We start from the raw sequence: 16,784 nt of genomic DNA, 5'->3' as shown, positions 1-16,784 counted from the left end.
GTGGTTCACGCGCACAAACACTGCACTGCACTTGTACATAGTATCCGGGGCACACGTGTCCGGCGAGGGCCGGCGTGAGCACCGCGCGGGTCTGTAGTTGTCGGAGAAGGACGCCTTCGCGTCTGCCCAGCCTCGGGTGAGGCGGAGGCAGCGCTCGGCGCCCCTCTCAGTACCACGACAGGATGTCGCCGTACGTGGTCAGCGTTTCCGCTTGGAGGTCGACGTCTTCCGCGGTCGAGGCGCAGGGGGGCGTCGCACGGTTTGGAGGCTGAGAGGTGCGGCACTCGCAGGGTGACAATAAACGACACCGCAGTTAGTGAGCACTACTTTGTCACCCGCCATGCGGACACTTTACCAGGTATACTAAAGGAAATTAAGGAATCAAGGCTAGAGCTGCGCACAAAAACCAGACGATAGAAGACGAGAACACACACAATGCATGGTGTGGGTTCTCTTCTTTTTCTCTCGTGCAGTTCTTCAGCGCAGTTCCAGTCATGAACCGTTTTCAATTGTGCTTAAGTAGAAGAAGGCTCAAATGGCGAGAGTAAATAGGGGATCAAAAAATGACGACCGCAAGAGAACCCTATAGAAGCAAGCCCTGCAGTAGAAGTACCTTATTGGTACTTGCAGAAAGAGGGCTCCTGGGGGCATGTGTGCAGCCTAAACAATATGAATGCCAACTACGAGAAGCAGTGCCATGCCAAGTGAAGGCAAATAACCTTGGAAAGCATTTTGTGAGTCGTGACCCTTCTGCGAAACCCCTAATAAATAAGATTTCCCTGTCCCAATCGAGCTTCGTTTAAAGGCAGTGTAGTGTAAATGAGAAGTAAGGGAATTAAAAAGAACTAACCTGAACTCGCACAGTTTAGGATCGAGGTACAAACAGTTACGGGGATGTCAGGTCAAGAACGTTCTTTCGGTGGCGGACTGTGCAGGGAAGGAAAGTGATCTCTTTTGGTCATCTTGTTAGCTCGGCTGGTCGATACGCGAACAGGAGCTGGCAAGTAGGGTATCGCCTCATGCTTCCGTTCCTCTGACCGTCCACACAACCAGGATAAAGAAACCCAGGTCGCACACAAAAATGGCTAAATGGTCAACAACCTCCTCAAAGATGCACGCTGGCGGACTGCTTTTATGTCGTCACGTAATGTTGACCGCTGCGTCAGGGCCTCTAGCCGGCCCTCTAGCCCTTTTGGTGACATTCCAATATTCCCAAAGTCGGTGTTTCCCGCACCTACCGCCTCTTTTTGTCTTCTTTCCCGTTACCTATAGCCACTAATGGTTTACTCGACCATAACTACACGCATAAAACAAGGCTTCATCTTCAACAAAATCATACTCTTCTCTAAACTTTTTTATACCTCAACATATTAGTACTGATTTCGATATTCTTTAATATCATCGTCAGCGTCGGAGGAAACTTTTCTTGATTCCCTCAGATGACAGGCACTTCCCATAGTATAAAAAGAGTTGCATCCTTTCTGTCATGCCTAGTCAGCCGGCTTCGACGCCATGCGACGATGTGCCTACCCAGATTAAGACGTAGGGGTAAGTTTCCACCCACAAGATCCAGGTCACTCATTCAAGCCCCGTGCCACGTGATCGAGATTTGTTTGGTGATACCGTATCGTGGTAACCTGGGGCATAACCATCGGAGTGATGAGGTCGGACATTGATCACTGCGGGATGTCCTATTTCTGTTAATGTACAATAGGCTATACAAAATGGCATTCCTTTATGAGCCCATATTTTGGGAGACGCTATTACTTTTGTAAATTGTTATTTGATAATACACACTCACATGCGTGCGTACATATATATTATCCCAAATTACCAAAGTGGTGCGAGTAGACGTGAAATTTGCTGTCCCAGCCACCGGCAATTTTAGATATTACAGAATGACTGGAGGAATTCTAAGCATAGTTTTAACGAGACAGACGTGCACTATTTCTGGACTACGTATATTCGAAATCTTTTTACACTATTTGCAAACATTTACCACTGAGCGAAAATAGTGTCGAGCTACTTAACCCGTTAGAGCTCGCGACAGTCCGCCTCTCGGCCACCTCTTTCTGTTCATTTGAGTTGGCCTTTATGTGCATCCACGGTGGCACGTACACACGAAAGGAGTGTTCCATAAACTGACCACAATGTCATTCAGTGTACTGTGTTGTTACAGTACGATGTTCCCAGATGTCCCTAACAGTAGTGAACATTTGCAGAATGGATGTATTTAAAATGAAATTTTTCGCGTTTTAATTAGGGAAACTACGCTGGTTTTACGTTTTCTGTCGGAAACCGCTATTTTCACTGCGGTGAATAACTTCGCGTGTTCCTACTGTTTATTTATATTATTTCAACATTCGCAGGCTCCCCTCAGGCCAACGTGTGACCTACTTGAAGGTATCGACGCTACGTTTGCTCTCTGCGCCCCTTCCACGTGCAACGAAGAAGACGTTGGCAAAATGGCCGCGTTCTGTAAGATCACCCAACAATTTATATTTTCACTTACCTTAACCACAATTAGTTTTGTTGCCCAACAGTTCTAACTACACATAACTGGTCCGGACAGTGGTTACAGTAACAGTTAAAAGAACAAATGCTTGGCGCAAGACCGCATAGCCCTACAGAAAAATTGTGCAATTTTTGTAGAATGTTAGAGAACAATATCTTTGTATATCGGTGGTGTCGTACAGTAAATAGTAGTTTAACAGTTTGGCATAGGCTTCAGCAATACGTAACACATATTTGTAATTATAGGTACCGGGCGGCCATTGTATGGCACCACTGTTGCTTCAGCAAACAGCGCCGCTCGTGGCGAACCGCTCGTCAGTGGAATGCCGGTGGCGGTCAGCGCAGCGTTATTGTGCATGTCTTTCTGTCGTTTTTCTGCGGTGCGGCTTGCAAAGCGTAGGTAACCACAGGGACTTTTTTCAGATCGGTAAATCTTGAGCGTGGATGTGACTTTTACGAGGCATGCCATGTGTGTGATTTATGTCCATACTCAGTACTGCAAATAGCAGACGACGCACAATGCGCCTAGCTGGAAGTCAAGCTGGAAATGAAAGTCCTTTCTTTCACGTGATTTTGTCATGCCTGCATGTAGTTTCGCGTATGGAGGAATATATTGCAGCTAAATGGTCCCACAGAGCCGGTGTGTGCAACCGATCGAGGAATGCTGCGGCGCTGGCCTTTGCTGTTGATGACGAAACGGCGTCGTGCGCAAGCGAAACACAAAGTTGGGGGGTGCGTTTTAAGATTTACCTCAAAACAGAAATTGTAATGGACGACGCTTCCGTAACTTCATTAACTACGGCTGAAACGTGTTTTTATTTCCACTGAAATGCTTTTACTACGTCATCGGGAATCATTTACAAAATAAATACCGCATGATATAACGTTATTGCTTGTGATGGAGAAGCATTGCTTTACAAGAATTACAATGGTTGCTGGCTAGTATTGGTCAAAGGTTTTTCAAAAACCAATTACAGCGTAACTGAAGGACGATAAACAGGAGGGTACCGAAAACCTGTTGTAAGTTTAACAACTGAATGCTGCGGTCGTTTTACAAGCTGTCACGAAGCCTTGAAAAATCATGCACTTATCCGTCTAATGACGATGAAGGCTTCTCGCAAATCTTTCTCGTGTAGGTTTTATTGGTTGCCTTCTGGATTAAAACTTCGACTACTTGGGCTTCGAATTTGACCAGCACGCCGTTTGGTGTTTTGATCGCAGAGTCTTTGACGAATTCCCACTCGATTTCACCCGAAAAAACCTGTGTGTTCTACCATCGTAATCATTAGACGGAGGGCTAGATGATTTTGCTGTTTAATTTTGAACTTCCCTGCACCCCTCTCCAAATATAAACTTTTTCCAGCCTGCCGGAAATGTGTTTGTGCCGGAAGACTCGGGCTGATGCACCCATATTTGAGACAACTAATCGCGCGTTTTTGGCATGTTCACAAGGCATTACACGATTTCTTAAGTACTCTGTAGGGAATAATTAAGCATTAAAAAGCACCGGCTGACGTTAACGCTGCCACAGTTTTTTACCTATCGGTGCCAGACTTTTTTTAACGCAGGTGGTACAACAATACAGGGAGTAGGAATGGTTTGTAGCTTGGGCAGTTTGGTGGGTGAATAAGTTTGGCTGATAATATGACCACCACAAACGTGGGAGTTCCACGTCAGCATTCAGGCGCCCATGCTATCAAAGTGTCACTCCCAAAAACCGAAGACACAAAATTCACGGTTACAGAAAGAAAGTGTACAATACCGCAACATTTCTACGGCTACACAGTAATTCATCTTGTACGCAAGTGCCTTTCTCTTCAAAGCACACGTATCGATGTATCCAAGCGCTAAGGCTTGAGTGGAAACCGTAGTTATTGAAGCCAGGGAAGATTATTTAAAGTGGTAGAAATGAATACCAATATTTATAATAGTTTTATTCGTACTCAGACCGCGCAGGCCCATGCGCAGAGCGCTGCAGAAAGCGCCCATGTCAGTGTAGTCCGTTCCCAAACTTAGACGAGTGAAATACATTTATATAGAATTTATTGCATTTAGGAAGAATTGAATACTAATAATAGTAGTTTTATTCGTACTGAGAACGGCTGGGGCCAAGCGTAGATCGCTTCAAAAAGCGCTCATGCCATTGTAGCCGATACCAAACTTTAGAAGCGTCCGACAAGTTTACATAGCCGTTACTGAGTGTAAGAACCCAACACATCTGTTTAGACTTCGTTTCATCTCACATGCCCACCTACAAAGCCATCAAAACATTCGAAGTACCGAAGAAAACACGACAAAGCCTACAGGAGGCTGAGAAGTCCAATGCACCGGCTCATTCAACTGACGAAGGGAGCGCCGAGTGGTGGCGCCCCTGTCCAGCTGCCCGGTCAATATAGCAGTCGCCGGTATCGTAGGCAAATGCACAGTCGTAGAATGATGCGTTTTCCTTTCACGTAGAATGTCGCAAAATGGACCTCATTGCTGGTTATGGCATCGTATGGCGTTTGACATTGCGTTATTTGCAAACCCACTTCCGAACAATATTGACATACGAGCAAGAATTCTCCATGCAAGGATCAAAGCAAGTGTGATGTCCTCCATGGCGGAGGTACCTGCATCGTCGCTCATTTCCAAAAAAAAACACACTTCGTGCAAATACACGCCCAATTTTTTCACGTCGTATGGCAGGTTGGTCATGCGTCGGTTCCACGTGTTCAGCTGCTTCGTTTAAAAACTGTGTAGTTTGTGCAACCTGCTCACACCTACAAAGTAATTTGGGCACCCTTAGAAAACAGGAAAAAAACGACGTTCTGAAAAATACAACTTATCGAAGGCAACAATTTCTAGGCGTGGGTAGTTGCATCTCTCCCTACGAAAGCTACACCAAGAAGGATTGTCAGATTGCAGACGTATTATGAACTGTTCTTGTGTAATGTAGGCCGACGTAAAAATCGGACCACCCTGGGTTACTGTTTCCACTGAAATATTTTAGGTAATATTTCCTTAATATCTAAAGCAGCGAAAATTTGCGTGGAGTGCATCGTCTTTTCTAGTAGACCAGCCAGCCACAATGGTTCGTCCTCGCTAGGAATCCCAATGTCTAAAGGTAATCTTTACCATGAAACATGGTGTGCTGGCTGAGGGTTCCTAGGTTAGGTTTTTGTTGGGTTTTTGTAAAGTATGCAGTACCTTTAAATAAGACTTTACTGTGGTCTCAACCACGATTTCAAAGTGGCGCGTTTTTGGGCTGCTCTTCGTTGCAAGCTACAGCAACGCGCAAGGACGCGTGTGCTTATGAGCGCTTTGTTCTTTGGAATTCGTTCGACCTCACTAGAGTTTGAAGTAATCTTCAAGAGTGCGGTCACGTTGCCCCACAGGTTCAATGACGTTTTACAAAATTCCCACCCTTTTCTGAATAGAAAGATGGTTAAAACACGAATCTTTTGCAACCACGTCCCAATTGTGCTTCCAAATAGACGTCGGCTTTATGACACGAGGGACGCAGGAATAATTCCGACCACCGGAAACATCTTTTTTTCTAGAGGCGGTTTCTGTGCGTTCGCTGATGATAATCGTCGTTTCGTGAAACCCACTGTGAAAAGTTGGCTTTTCTGCATTGGGTTTTGGCGCGACACCGAACGTAACAAGTGAGGCATAAAGAGCTTTTTTCGCTATAAAATGCAACATGTTGCAGCCTTACGAGAGTCCGGATGCAACGCCAATGTCACCTCTACGGTATGCCGTATGCCGATTGAACCCTTCTTGGAGGATGGACCCGCTCTCGCGGTAGCGTAAGTGCGGCAATTTTTCATCATGCTTAAGAAAAATAATCCCCGCATCACAAAGTTCGTCGAATGGTTCAGGTGGAATGACTGAGAGTAGATCCTCCAAACGCCCATACCACTTACGCGCACATGAGTTTGGAAGCTGCACCCTAAATTAGAGGCGGAAAATCTTGCAGGTGTTATTGCTACCACTACTGCGTAGCTTCGAATTGTTCCGTTGTGTGGCTGTAATAATCACTATTAAAAACTTCTGCCGCCCTTTTATTGGCTACTTTGTCCTTGCATACCCAGAAAACGCCTATTTGGGTCTCTGACGCAGTACCTGCCGGGTAAATAGAATAAAACGTAGTTTGAGACATGTTGTACGTCCGCTAAGAAGCCTCCCGTAGTGAAAGTTGAGCTACCAGACACGTGGTAACAAGTTACTATTTAGAAAAGGCAGTTATATTCCACCTGAGGCACATGATTAAACCGCACGTGTGACAAAGTATAGTTTCACGTTAAAGATTGCCGGAAAAAAACATAATGAAACAAGAGTGTTGCAATTCCTGCACGACGTAGACCGTGCGCGGCATACACCACCATTAAAGCATTTTTAATTTTTCGCGTTTACACATATTGCGGTTAATATTTCACGACGATAGTATTCTGTAAGTAACGCAACGTTCACGTTATAAAGCTTTAGGCAACACGTAATAAATTAAATCTGCAGAGCAAACATCTTCACACATGTTAAATGAATTGCAGCTTCAACGATAAATATGGCGGCAAATTTCTATAGCCTCCTTTCGTCTATACAGTGTAAGCGGCATTCAGGTAAAATGTGTTTTAAGAAAATGGCGCCATTTTCGGTACTCCGTTTCAAACACATCTCATATAAACCTTCACACAACATTTGCCCGCATGGCCAAAGTCCAGTCTTCATCCCTTTTAAGCACGATATGTTGCTCAGACGTTATTGTGGTTCCATGCGTGTAGGCCTGGCGCCTATCATTGTGCCATGACAACGTTCTGTACGATAACAGGGGCTGCAGTTAGGCCCGTATGTACGACATGTGTGACGATGGTCTCCGACATCCTTAGCCTACTCTTTGCTGTCCTTGTGGTTTTTGTCAGGGCTATTTCGCCAACTTAATAGCACCGAAGCATGGCGGATTATAAAACCTTAAAACGCTATGGGGGGCAAAAACATTTTAGCTTGTTTCATTTGTAGCGTTCCCGTACGCAATGTTCTTTTTACTTCTAACGAGGGAATATGCTGGTCTGATATCTACAATTTCAGAGTGTTAATGCGCATCTTTAGAGCAGTTTTTTTGACGAGCTAGATGCCACACTTACGTCCCCAATAGCCCCAATGTGTCACGTGAAGCATTTGTTAAAATTTTGTAGTCCGCGGTGCCGGTGGACGGACTGGTCACATCGCCCAGCAGAGGCGTTTCTGTTGCGGCTGTCAGCGGGTTGCTCTGTAAAAAGGGTGCGACGAACTTTCGCTTTTGCCTTTGTTGAGTGGCTAAAAGGGCAGGTCCGGCTCCCGGCGGTGTCACAGCGCAGGCAATACAATGACGGAGGAGACAATGAGGCTCCAGGTTGAATTTGGTACGGCGATATTTCACGCATTGTTTCTCATCGTGTGAGCTTTTTTTTTCCTCTCTCTCAGAAAGTGCTCGAGCGCGTTTTTCCTACTCCTGCATTGCTATTTCTTGTAGACTTTTACTATATGCACGAAACACCCTTTGCAAGATCCACCTGAATTTTTTTTCGACGGCGCACATATTCCAGAACGCCCGAAGACACGAGTAAAACTGAGCGTGTCGCTACGCGGTCGTAGATAGCCGCGTGTAATAGGTGGAAATATTTGCTGCGTACCTGTCAAATCGGTCAAGTGTGGATAATTGCCAGATAAAAGTCCTCTGGCACTTCAGAGATGTAACACCAGAACAAAATGAAATCACGTGGCTCCAGCCGACAAACGCGACACCCTGCCAGAATTTCGACTTAACCTAGACAAAGTTATGTCACATAATTATTTTATGTAGGGGTTCGAAGGGGGTTTTGCGTCGTTGACATTTCGCAAATGTTAACCACTGGAGCTGGTTCAAAGGTATATCGAATCAAATAGACCGTTTTCAAACTTTTGTGATTTAGTCTCTTGTTCCACGATTAGGTGATGGACTTAAAGCGCAAGCCAACATGTTTATGCCATTACTGCTTTAAAGGATGTGTGTTATGCAAAAATAAAATCGGTTGTAGTAACGCCGCCTGACAGGACTGTCAGCTAACTTCGACTACACTCTTTTAGACTTGCGGTAAATGGGGGGTTTTACGGCCGCATGACGTGCAGTACTCGCGTTTTTAAACATGCAAATATTCCAGACCTTTGTTGTTGGCGCCCCGTCTGCCATCTTTCCGAACATCAGAATGTGGTAATGACGGCCACATTTGACAAGGCTATGCAGCTGTGATGGGAGCGCATGCTGGCCCACTTATCTTCGTTGTATTCAGCCTGCTATACGCGTGCTGAAGCCAGCTGCAACAAGCCTAGGCCGAATCGTTGCTCTTCCATAATTAGCGGGTGGTCTCAGCCATTAAAACAAACCCACGTATAGACACGTCCACGTAGAGAAAAAGCTGCAAAGGAAAAGCTAGTGGAACACGTGGTGCGAGTGACCGTATTGAACAAAAAGAGACTAAAAGAAAAGATATATTTTCTTCGAATAAAACTTTGAAGCTCCCACAAGCAGAGACACTGCTCAAGTCCTTTTCCGTCTGTAACTGAAAGTGGCGAAGTTCGGAAGACAATTCCTCTTTTTGTGAAACACCGTGGAACGTGAACGTTTATGAAGTAGTTTTAGTAAATTGGTGGCATTGCTGAGGAACCTAAGAATTTCCAGAAGTTGAGTACTAGCCAACGAGTGTGTCACAGCGACCCAATTTTGCACACGTGTTGAAAACAGGTCACTAATGTGCAGAGAAGCAGCAAATATTTCAACGTACTTTACACCCCCATCATTAACGCAGATAGAGTAGCTCTATTTTATTTATGTGTTCGCGCGCCATCGAATGTGTGCGCAGGCCAAAAAAACTTTTCAGGTGCAAAATGCGAAGGGCATTTCATGGTTCTAAAAGGTACTGCACAAAATAACAACTCAGCCTTGCACATACGCGTTCGCGCACTTTCTGTTGAAGTAAAAAGCTCGGACAGTGCATCGACGTGCCTGCACTGCGAAAACGGCCGTCCGCTGCACTTGTTCCGCAAGCCACACAATGAAGGCTACAGCGAAAGTTCCCAACGCTGTCTTTAGCCTCAATAACAAATCACAACCACAACCGTAGTGCCCCCTGGTGGGTGGCATGCCCATTCCGGCAACTAGTGACGTGGCCTACAAAATTTTCATAGTCTACCTTTATAGCAACGTCATCATTTCTATGTTTACAGCAATATTGCAAGAGGCGCAGCTGAAGGGGCACGCACGGGTATGCTCCTAAGTGATATCACTTCGCAATCTCCAACGTTTCATCTGTGACTATCACTCTGCCAAAACTGCATTGAAACTTCGTGACATCTCAACGGGAGGGAGCGACTGTTGCGAAATCTATAGAAAACACCGAAGGCCAAAATTGGCAATTCGCATCGCGACAGTAAAACACTGAATTATCTCCCGCCATTTCTTCAGTGAGTTGTGCCGCATGAAATGATGTTCACGCTGCAACTCCTCGCGAAACTATACATGAGTCAAAAAATTGAGAAACGTCGATCGGTATCCATAGACACATCATAAATTCAACTATAATGCTTCCTATAAACAAATCAGGAATTGATATCGTTCGCACAGTTGTGGGGTATTTAGGAATATTAGAAGCGTTTTGAGCTATCAAAAACATCTCCCCAATAGAAACAAGTACAGAGTAACCCAAGTGACCATCAGCGCACCTCGACATGTGCTTGTTTTGGATGGATTTTACAACAATATGGCCGACACTTATAAAATCGCAGAAGCCATTCTCCTTTGCTTTGACCGATGAAATGAGTTCACGGAAAACAATTCAGCCAAATCCCAAAGTAAAATGCCTTTACCAAAGGCATTGCGGTTGTGTTTCACCACTGGAAACACCACGATGAAGTTTTTCTCCGTGCAGGGTTGTTCTGACTATTTTAGGAGCTGTCGTTCTAGGAGCAACACTGTTCGATCGGAAGCGAAGGAAGGTTGTACAGGAGAGCAAAAGTTGCCCATGCGCGGTTGATGCTCCAACGTATGAAAACTCTGTTCCTCGTATTGAACAATCAGGTTGGTGCTCAAAGATTTTTTTCTCGGAGAAACATACTACTTATCACCATGTTGCACAAAATGAATTCAATTCATCCACTAGTGTGCAATACACAAAAAATACATAACTGCTTCGCCTATAACGTTTTGCAAAAGAACCCAGGCTTCTAGAAAAAAATTTTGGTACCAAAAAGAATGCTTCAAAACAAGCAAACATTTACCACACAATCTCTCTCATGCATAGAAACCTAATATGCTGTGAGGCTGAGAAGATGGCTTCCGTGCATTTTCCAGCCACCAAATGAATTCATATATCCACTTGTGCAGTACATCTGGGATCATGATAAATAATTTTTATTTCATGTTTCCCGGGCATTTACTTGTTTTTATCTGCTCGTCCCCATATTGCGTGAAATCACTAAGCCCACGCAATATGGACAAAAACAGATAAAAAGTAGAATGCATAGGCAACAAGAAATGAGCATTTAAGCATGATACCGGATGTAAGCACATGTGTAAATTCTCTTTCGCTGCTCAAAAATGCAGGGATGCCAGTTTCTCAGGCAAACAACAAATTCGCGAGTGAAACCACTTTCGCAAGTAAAATTCTTTTTATTCAGGGTAAGGCACCGTCTGTGCTGTCATGCCTGTTAACGTAATATATCCATTATGCCCAACTGCAGTAGGTATATCATACACCTCATACTATATATTAGCTATGCTAATTACTTGGCATGATATCAAATCCTATTGCGGTGCTTGACGCCAAGCTCAGGTAACCGTAATGAACAGTTCGCAGAAATATTATGTAGTATAGACTGTGATTTTACCAAGCCGCGTATATTGGGTAGAAATATGTGGGCTGATACCCAGTTTTAAATAGGGAGTAAAAAATGAGGGAAATAAGTACCGGAAAAGGAGGCCTGTATACATGGTCTGCGGAAGGGACCCAACACAGACGCCAAATTGTAAACTACAAAAGGATGGAGAAGTTAGTGTTTACTGTCAGCTCAGAAGATTGGCGTATAATACCTATAGGAAAAATGTGTTACTAAAACGCAGGGTTCCAGTGTTCGCATCTTTATTGCAAATGTGCATACTGTCCTCCAAACAAACAGTTTTAAAATGATCGGTCACTTTGAGTACATGTGACATATCCGGTTTGTCTTCAGGCATATAGGCACGTTAATGGTACAAAAGTGGTATAACGAGATTCAGAACTGTAAATAAGGGATAACTTGTTTCATTCCCGCATTCGTAATATGTGGTATTTGGGGGGTTGCACTTCAACCATGTGCAGCACTTCAAAGGGGTTTGGAAGTTTGATTGGTCATCATCAAATCCTCGAGGTATGTTCAGTTGGTTCCCTAAAAGCGTCATTATCGGGCTCAGAGCTCCGCAACTGCTCTAACTACAAAATAGGAGCGCTCAAGGAAGCTCGTTATGCCCAACCGCACTGCGTACCAATCAGCTGCCGACTATGCTAAATTCACCAACATTGCTCCTACCCCGCTCAGATTAGCTGATGAACTGTCGCAAAGTCGTTCCGCGAGGTTGGTGTTACAGTTTTCTTTGTCTTAACGCCACCGTTTTCCGCAACATGGCGATACGGTGGCGGTTGCTGAAGCCGTCTGCACTGATGCTGTAGCTCTCAATTGATTTTGCAGAGGGTAGCGGCTTACACGCCATTTGAAAGCAACTTTGCTTGGCGCGGCACGGATAAACGGTAGGCTGCTGCTCCGAAATCGGGTAAATCGTATGGTAGGGAGCTTCTCCTCTCGCTCAAATTGAGGCTGACCTCTAGATCGACGTTGTGTATTCAAACGATCAGGACCGGCCTTCCGGATCGAATATTATATATCAGCAATCCGTGACCACACACCTGATACATATGCACAAGTGTGATGTCCCAGTACTAAAACATACGGTGGCAAATGTAAACACAAAATGTAAAACATAAATTTAAGCAAGCTCAAACTTTCTTTGTTATACGAATTGCTCATCCAACCTGCCTTCTATCCTAAAAACACTACTTCACCGCACAGAAATCGGTTTGAGCCTGCCGCCGCTTCATTCGGTTCTAAAGAAGTCGTTGAGAGAAATTTCTGCCTCTGGAAAGGGAGGAAAAAATTTCGCGTTTGCAAATCTGTTTGAACAAAGAACGAAAACTATGGAACCTTCGCAAATGAGACGTCATTTTGCAAAGAAGACCACATGTAACACATATCTATTTGAATGTAACAGACGTAATACGCAAGAGTTTTATTTGTTGACTTCAGGCCAGTCATTGCGGGAAATAAAACCTCTCGTAAAACATTTTTTAGTCGTAAGAAGGTATTGATTGCGGTTGTTCACAACAATTAAATAGGTGAATTTGGTCTAAAAAATTATTCGATAAACCAAGATAAATTGCGTGATTTGTTGTTGTCTTTTCACTTTTCTAGAACCGAGCCCTGTCAGCTGCACAGAGAATGCACTCCTGTGCTTCTCTCTTTTTTCAAATGGGAAGAAAGTATTTGAGAATGACGGCACAAAAAGCGGTTCCATCCGAGTTCTGCATGGCCTGCGCTTCTTCTCAATGGCCTGGGTCATATGCATCCACAGCTGGAATACATCCGTAGAGATGACAACTTTTCGTACGTGAACGAACTTTCAATATTTCAACCTACCTTGTATTACAATATTAGATAAGGTTCCTTCTAAGTGCGCAATGGCACCTAAGGCCAAGTTGTGCCTGCGATTTTTAATAAAAATATATGTAATATAGGGAAAAAGAAAACTCACAAAGAGACGTACGAAAAGTGGGAGTTAACTTGCGTATCTGCCATGGTCTTGCCTTCACCACAGTACGTAACCGCCCTTGTTATTGTTCTTCTCGTGTGCCCTACTTTTACTCATATTAAATCTTGCACGCACGCGCACACACACACAGGTGCACGCAGCTATGTTAGTCTGTGCGTGTAAATATATTTATATATATATATATATATATATCATCATTACCAGTCTTTTCACGCCCACTGCAGGGCAAAGGCTTCTCCCACTGTTCTCCAATTACCCCGGTCCTGTACCAGCTGTGACCAATTTGTCCCTGCAAACTTCTTGATGTTATCCGCCCATCTAACTTTCTGCCGCCCCCTGCTACTCTTGTCTTCTCTAGGGATCGACTCTGTAACCCTTAATGACCAAAGGTTGTCTTGCCTGCGCATTACATGCCCTGATGATGATGATGATGATGATTGGTATTGGTCTCCCCTTTGAAGCGGGGTGATGACATGTCATCTTACCAAAAAGGACTAATATAATCATGTTTGACACTCTTGGTTTAATACTAGCGCTGCTTAGAGCAGGAACTAAAGCTTATTAGGCCCGTAATACTTTTTTCCCCCAGTTACAGGTGGTAACTGTCCCAGGCAATATCCCCCTTTCTGCTTTTCGTCCGCCAACATTCTAATCTTCTTTTCGTCCCCTCGACAGCCTCGAAGTCAACTTCCTCTGTGATACCCTTAAATCCAAGGGCTTCTGCAAGCCCAATATTCCCTTCATGTAGAGTTGGATGGATACCCTCACATTCTAACACTATGTGCCGCATAGTTTCTGTTTCTTTTCCGCAGACCACGCATACCCCATCATTTTGTGAATACTTCCCAACAAAACTCTTAGTTCGCAGGCAACCTGCTCTAGCCTCGAAAAGCAAAGCACTGCCCTGGGAATTATCGTAGAAATTTTCCTTTCTGATGTTCAATTTCTCAGCCCTATACATCTCTAACGACGTTTTACCTTCCATTTTTTCCCTCCATTTATTCGTTTCAATCTGCCTTGCCTCTTTTTTGGTTACCTTGGCTGTTTTGGATTCGCCACTGTTCTTTCCGTATTTCATCGTTAGCCTTCTAGTCTTTCTTACCACTGCGTGTCCACGCTTTTCAAGTATAGGTACCTAAAACCTTAGCTGCCCACCGTCGTTATTCATTGCCCTCAACCTAATCTCAAAGCATATTTTATTCTGAGCTCCTCTAACTTCAAACGACGCCCAGCCGACATCTACCTGAACTGCTTCTTTAGTTTATTTTCCATGCGCGCCTAGGGCCAAACGTCCTACCGTTCTCTGGTTTACTTCAAGGCCTGATAGAACGTCTGTTTTAGGCACAGTACAGCATTCGCAAACGTGAGACCCGGAACCATTACTCCTTTCCACATTCCTCTTACTACTTGATATTTGTTATACCACCACAAAGCTCTATGCTTCATTATAGATGCGTTTCGCTTTCCCTTAACCTTAAGTTGCTCCTCGTGAGTTCTTAAGTAGTTATCCCCTTCGTTTATCCACACTCCCAAATATTTATATTCCTTCACTCAAGGCAATTCGCCTTGCTGGATAGACACTACATCAGTGGTAGCGTCATTGCAAACCATTATTCCTGATTTTTCTGCACTGAAATCTAACCCGAGGTCGGTGGCCTCCTGGACGCTAATATTTATTAGCCGCTGCATATCGGTTTGGTTATCAGGTAAAAGAACAATGTCGTCTGCGTATAACATTCCCGGAATATGCTGTTGTACCACTTCACCTTGCAGCATATGGGTTAGGCTAAACCCTACTTGACTTTCTTCCAGTTTCTTTTCTAACCCTGCCATGTAAAGCATGAACAGTATTGGGCTCAAAGGGCATCCCTGTTTCAGTCCCCGATGGATGTTGACCTGCTGGGCGCATTTCTGCCCTTCCCAAGTAAGGTGAACTCTATTGTACTTATAGATTGCTATAAGGAACTGTACTAACTCGTTATCTAATCCTTGGAGTTTCAGCGTTCTCAACAGCCGTTCTCTGTTTACGTTGTCATATGCCCCTTTAATGTCCAAGAACGTAATCCATAGTGGTCTATTCTGTGGTCATTCTCGTGGTCTATTGTCGTCCTCCTAGTGGTCTAATCATAGTGGTCTATTCTCGTCCTCCTGCACTGTGTCGGCTGCAGGTCTCGTCGCCTCCGTTTGGGACGGAAGAGATGGAGAAGTGAGATCGTCTAAAACAGGGTTTAATTTTATGAAAAAAAAATTAATTTTATAAAACAATTTCCAATCTTGTGCTACACCAATACAGCTCAACAAACCACTATTCATGCATGATCATTTATTTAACCTTGCCAATAATATCTCTGAAATAATAAAGGGTGTGGCTAAGTGCGTTTTACTATTTGTAGAGCTACGTGGCTGAATTTGAGGGACGTCGCACAGGTAATCGTCGTGGGTGCCGTGTGCAGCTTTGCTTTCCAATCGCATTCACCGGGTGGATTGGCACATTTTTTTGGCCTTTATATATATATATATATATATATATATGTGTGTGTGTGTATTTGTATATATATATATATATATATATATATATGTGTGTGTGTGTGTGTGTGTGTGTGTGTGTGTGTGTGTGTGTCTGTGTGTGTGTGTGTGTGTGTGTGTGTGTGTGTGTATTTTTGTTTCCTGTGCTTGGGGGTGGTACCCAGTGCCACTCGGACTACTCGGGGTGCAGGGGACCTTCTTTTTAACCCCCGGGCCGTGACTCCTGAGTCAACGACAGGTCGAGGGTGGTCGACCAGCGTTGAACCCTCTTATGCTTCCTATGGCACCAAGACTGCCAGAACAGAGGCCCTCGCTATGCTTGTAGTGAATCAGAATAGGAAATGACAGGCTCTTTGAAAATAACACAGAAATAAGGGTTGGCACTCAAGAATCCCCGGAAAGCAAAGGGGAAGATGTGGTAGGTCATTCAAACAGATAAAGAATTTGGAAAGAAAGAAAGAAAGTGGAGAAGAAATGCCCGCCAGGTGGGATCTGAACCCACGACCTCCAGAATACCGGTCTCGTGTGATAACCACTACGCTACCGGCGGGGCGATTTCCCCTCCACTTTCTGGGGTATTTATGTTTGCGTATTTTTGTTTCCTATGCTTGGGGGTGGTAGCCAGCACCACTTGGACTACTCGGTGTGAAGGGGACCTTCTTTTTAACCCCCGGGCCGAGACTCCTGTGTCTAGGACTAGTCGAGAGTGGTCGACCAACGTTGAACCCTCTTATGCTTCCTATGGCACCAAGACTGCCAGAACAGAGGCCCTCGCTACTCATGTAGCGAATCAGAATAGGAAATGAGGGCCTCGTTGAAAATAACACAGAAATAAGGGTTGGCAGTCAAGAAAACCCCGGAAAGCAAAGGGGAGGATGTGGTAGGTCATTGA

The 16,784-nt window shown here is 44.4% G+C and overlaps 1 protein-coding gene across 1 annotated transcript in view; it reads left to right on the top strand.

Moving 5' to 3' along the window:
* LOC144142048 (nose resistant to fluoxetine protein 6-like) overlaps positions 1-16,784 on the top strand; it is a 103,089-nt gene that overhangs the window by 25,831 nt on the left and 60,474 nt on the right. The window contains exons 3-6 of the mRNA XM_077673477.1: positions 2,370-2,478; positions 6,209-6,305; positions 10,437-10,585; positions 13,009-13,200. Of these exons, the coding sequence (XP_077529603.1) occupies positions 2,370-2,478; positions 6,209-6,305; positions 10,437-10,585; positions 13,009-13,200 (547 nt within the window). The remainder of the gene's footprint in view (positions 1-2,369; positions 2,479-6,208; positions 6,306-10,436; positions 10,586-13,008; positions 13,201-16,784) is intronic.

This window comes from Haemaphysalis longicornis, unplaced genomic scaffold (assembly GCF_048455015.1).
Source record: "Haemaphysalis longicornis isolate Haplotype H1 unplaced genomic scaffold, Haemaphysalis longicornis Haplotype H1 scaffold_6, whole genome shotgun sequence".
Lineage (NCBI taxonomy): Eukaryota > Metazoa > Arthropoda > Arachnida > Ixodida > Ixodidae > Haemaphysalis > Haemaphysalis longicornis.
Note: the sequence above shows the minus strand (reverse complement) of the source record. Positions and strands in the feature narration are given on the sequence as shown.